The sequence below is a fragment of the Austrofundulus limnaeus genome, unplaced genomic scaffold (genome assembly GCF_001266775.1).
Source record: "Austrofundulus limnaeus strain Quisiro unplaced genomic scaffold, Austrofundulus_limnaeus-1.0 Scaffold2182, whole genome shotgun sequence".
NCBI classification, from domain to species: Eukaryota; Metazoa; Chordata; class Actinopteri; order Cyprinodontiformes; family Rivulidae; genus Austrofundulus; species Austrofundulus limnaeus.
In genome coordinates, this window is record NW_013954584.1 from 1,822 (window position 1) to 3,620 (window position 1,799).

General features: G+C 44.0%; 1 protein-coding gene across 1 annotated transcript; it reads left to right on the forward strand.

Annotated features, from left to right (window-relative positions):
- Positions 1-218: 218 nt before the first annotated feature.
- LOC106537214 (deoxyribodipyrimidine photo-lyase) lies at positions 219-1,210 on the forward strand (the record flags this gene model as incomplete). Its single annotated transcript, XM_014034594.1, is given in 3 exon segments — positions 219-562; positions 654-982; positions 1,062-1,210. Coding segments are annotated over 3 exon segments (492 nt in total), but the record flags the coding sequence as incomplete, so codon positions are not given.
- Between the last annotated feature and the right edge of the window lie 589 nt (positions 1,211-1,799).

Genomic DNA, 1,799 nt, shown 5'->3' on the forward strand with positions numbered 1-1,799 from the left:
TGATGGCCCTAAAGTGCAAACCACATCAACAAATCATTRAATACAACAACAAATTAAAAAGCACTTTTTAATGAAATACACAACGGTATAATAAAAACAACATATTAAAAATTGCAACCACATATTTAAAAACGCATTGACATCTTGAAAAAAACACAGCAATGTTAACTAAAGACAACACATTAAAAACAACATATTGAACTGTACAAACCATTTTTATTGTTTGGTCTTGTAATGGTTAATTTTGTGTTGTTTTCAATGACAAACAAACAAACAAACTGAATGAAAGAATAATTATAACAGAAAAACTAMCGCGCATGCGCTTTAAGAACGCCASGCYCATGCGCATGCGCTCTGAYGACGCCAGAAAAGACTTTTGGGAAACGTAGTTTGAATGTTCGACACAAGTTACAAAACAGCCTCACGTTGTTCATGTAACTGGTTATGTGAAGAGGACTAGGTTGTGTCCCTCTCAGCGCTGTTTGTAGAAGTTATTTGTTTTTATTTACTGCGGTTAAGGCGGTCAAACKTTGAGCTTCACGCCCTGTATGCTACTCTGTTGGTATGTGATGCTAACCTTTCTCATCTGTTTGTGCATTTAGTTAGCAAGTGGTTTTATCGTGATGTGTTCACAGTGTCGCGGCTTCCCGCAGCTCCTCTCTGTCCTCGGCTCTCATCCAGCGGCTGCAGCCGAAGAAGCGCACCGTCCTCCTCCTCCGGACCCAGCTSGAACCGAAGCTCTCTTTCTCCGGTTCATTCGCAGGTGAAGCCTTCATCATGGCAGACAGGAAGCGCAGAGCTGCCGGCGGTAAGGAGTCCGGCACCAAGCGGCAGAAGGTGTCCGAGGAGGAGGAGGAGGAGGAGGTGAAGAAGGAGATCAGCTTCAACAAGAAGCGCCTGCGTTTCATCACCGACACTGAGAAGATCCGGCAGGGCTCTGAGGGTCTTCTGTACTGGATGTCAAGAGACCAGAGGGTTCAGGGTGAGCCTCCCTCTGAATCAGCTGCGTTTATCAGAGGTAAAGTCATGAAATCTCCCTGTTGTTGTTGGTTCCTCCTCAGATAACTGGGCTCTGATCCATGCCCAGCAGCTGGCTGCAGAGGAGAAGCTGCCTCTTCACGTCTGTTTCTGTCTGCTGGTGCCCAAATCTGAGCTGTCCACCCTGAGACATTACAGCTTCCTGCTGAAGGGTCTGCAACAAGTGGCCAAGGTATTAAACACTTTCACTTCTTCTTCCTCTGTCATCACAGGGATGTCCCAAAGGAAACGAACCTGATTATATCACATCAAATATCACTGGAAAGAGCTTGAAAATACTTTTCTAGTTCAATCAAAATGAGCTTTATAGGCCTAATAATAAATTACATTAAAGATGGCCGCTTAGTGATCCATTAGTGATGTGATTCAAAAACCCAAATCTTTATTCTTTTGTTCAAATGAGACAAATTTGGTCTCATGTTAAAGATGAATAGTTGTAGGTTTTACGCAAACGCGTTCATAATGGGGAAAATCTCAACATTTCATTGATGACAAGTAGTGCTGGGCGGTATACCGTTTTGTACCGAATACCGGTTTTTATTTTTGTTATGATATGAATTTTTTGAATACCGGACATTCTGGTTTAAGTAGCGGAATGTTTCGTCGCGGCCGCCAGTGAACTGTTGTTTCCCGGGGGACATTTTTCCTTGCTGCACCGCTATGAGCGTTAGCATGCTGATGTTTGGAGCAGCTAGTTGCAAGTACACTTCGCTGCAGCATGCAGAACGGGGCGGTGACAGACCTTTCCGTCAGTCCCATAC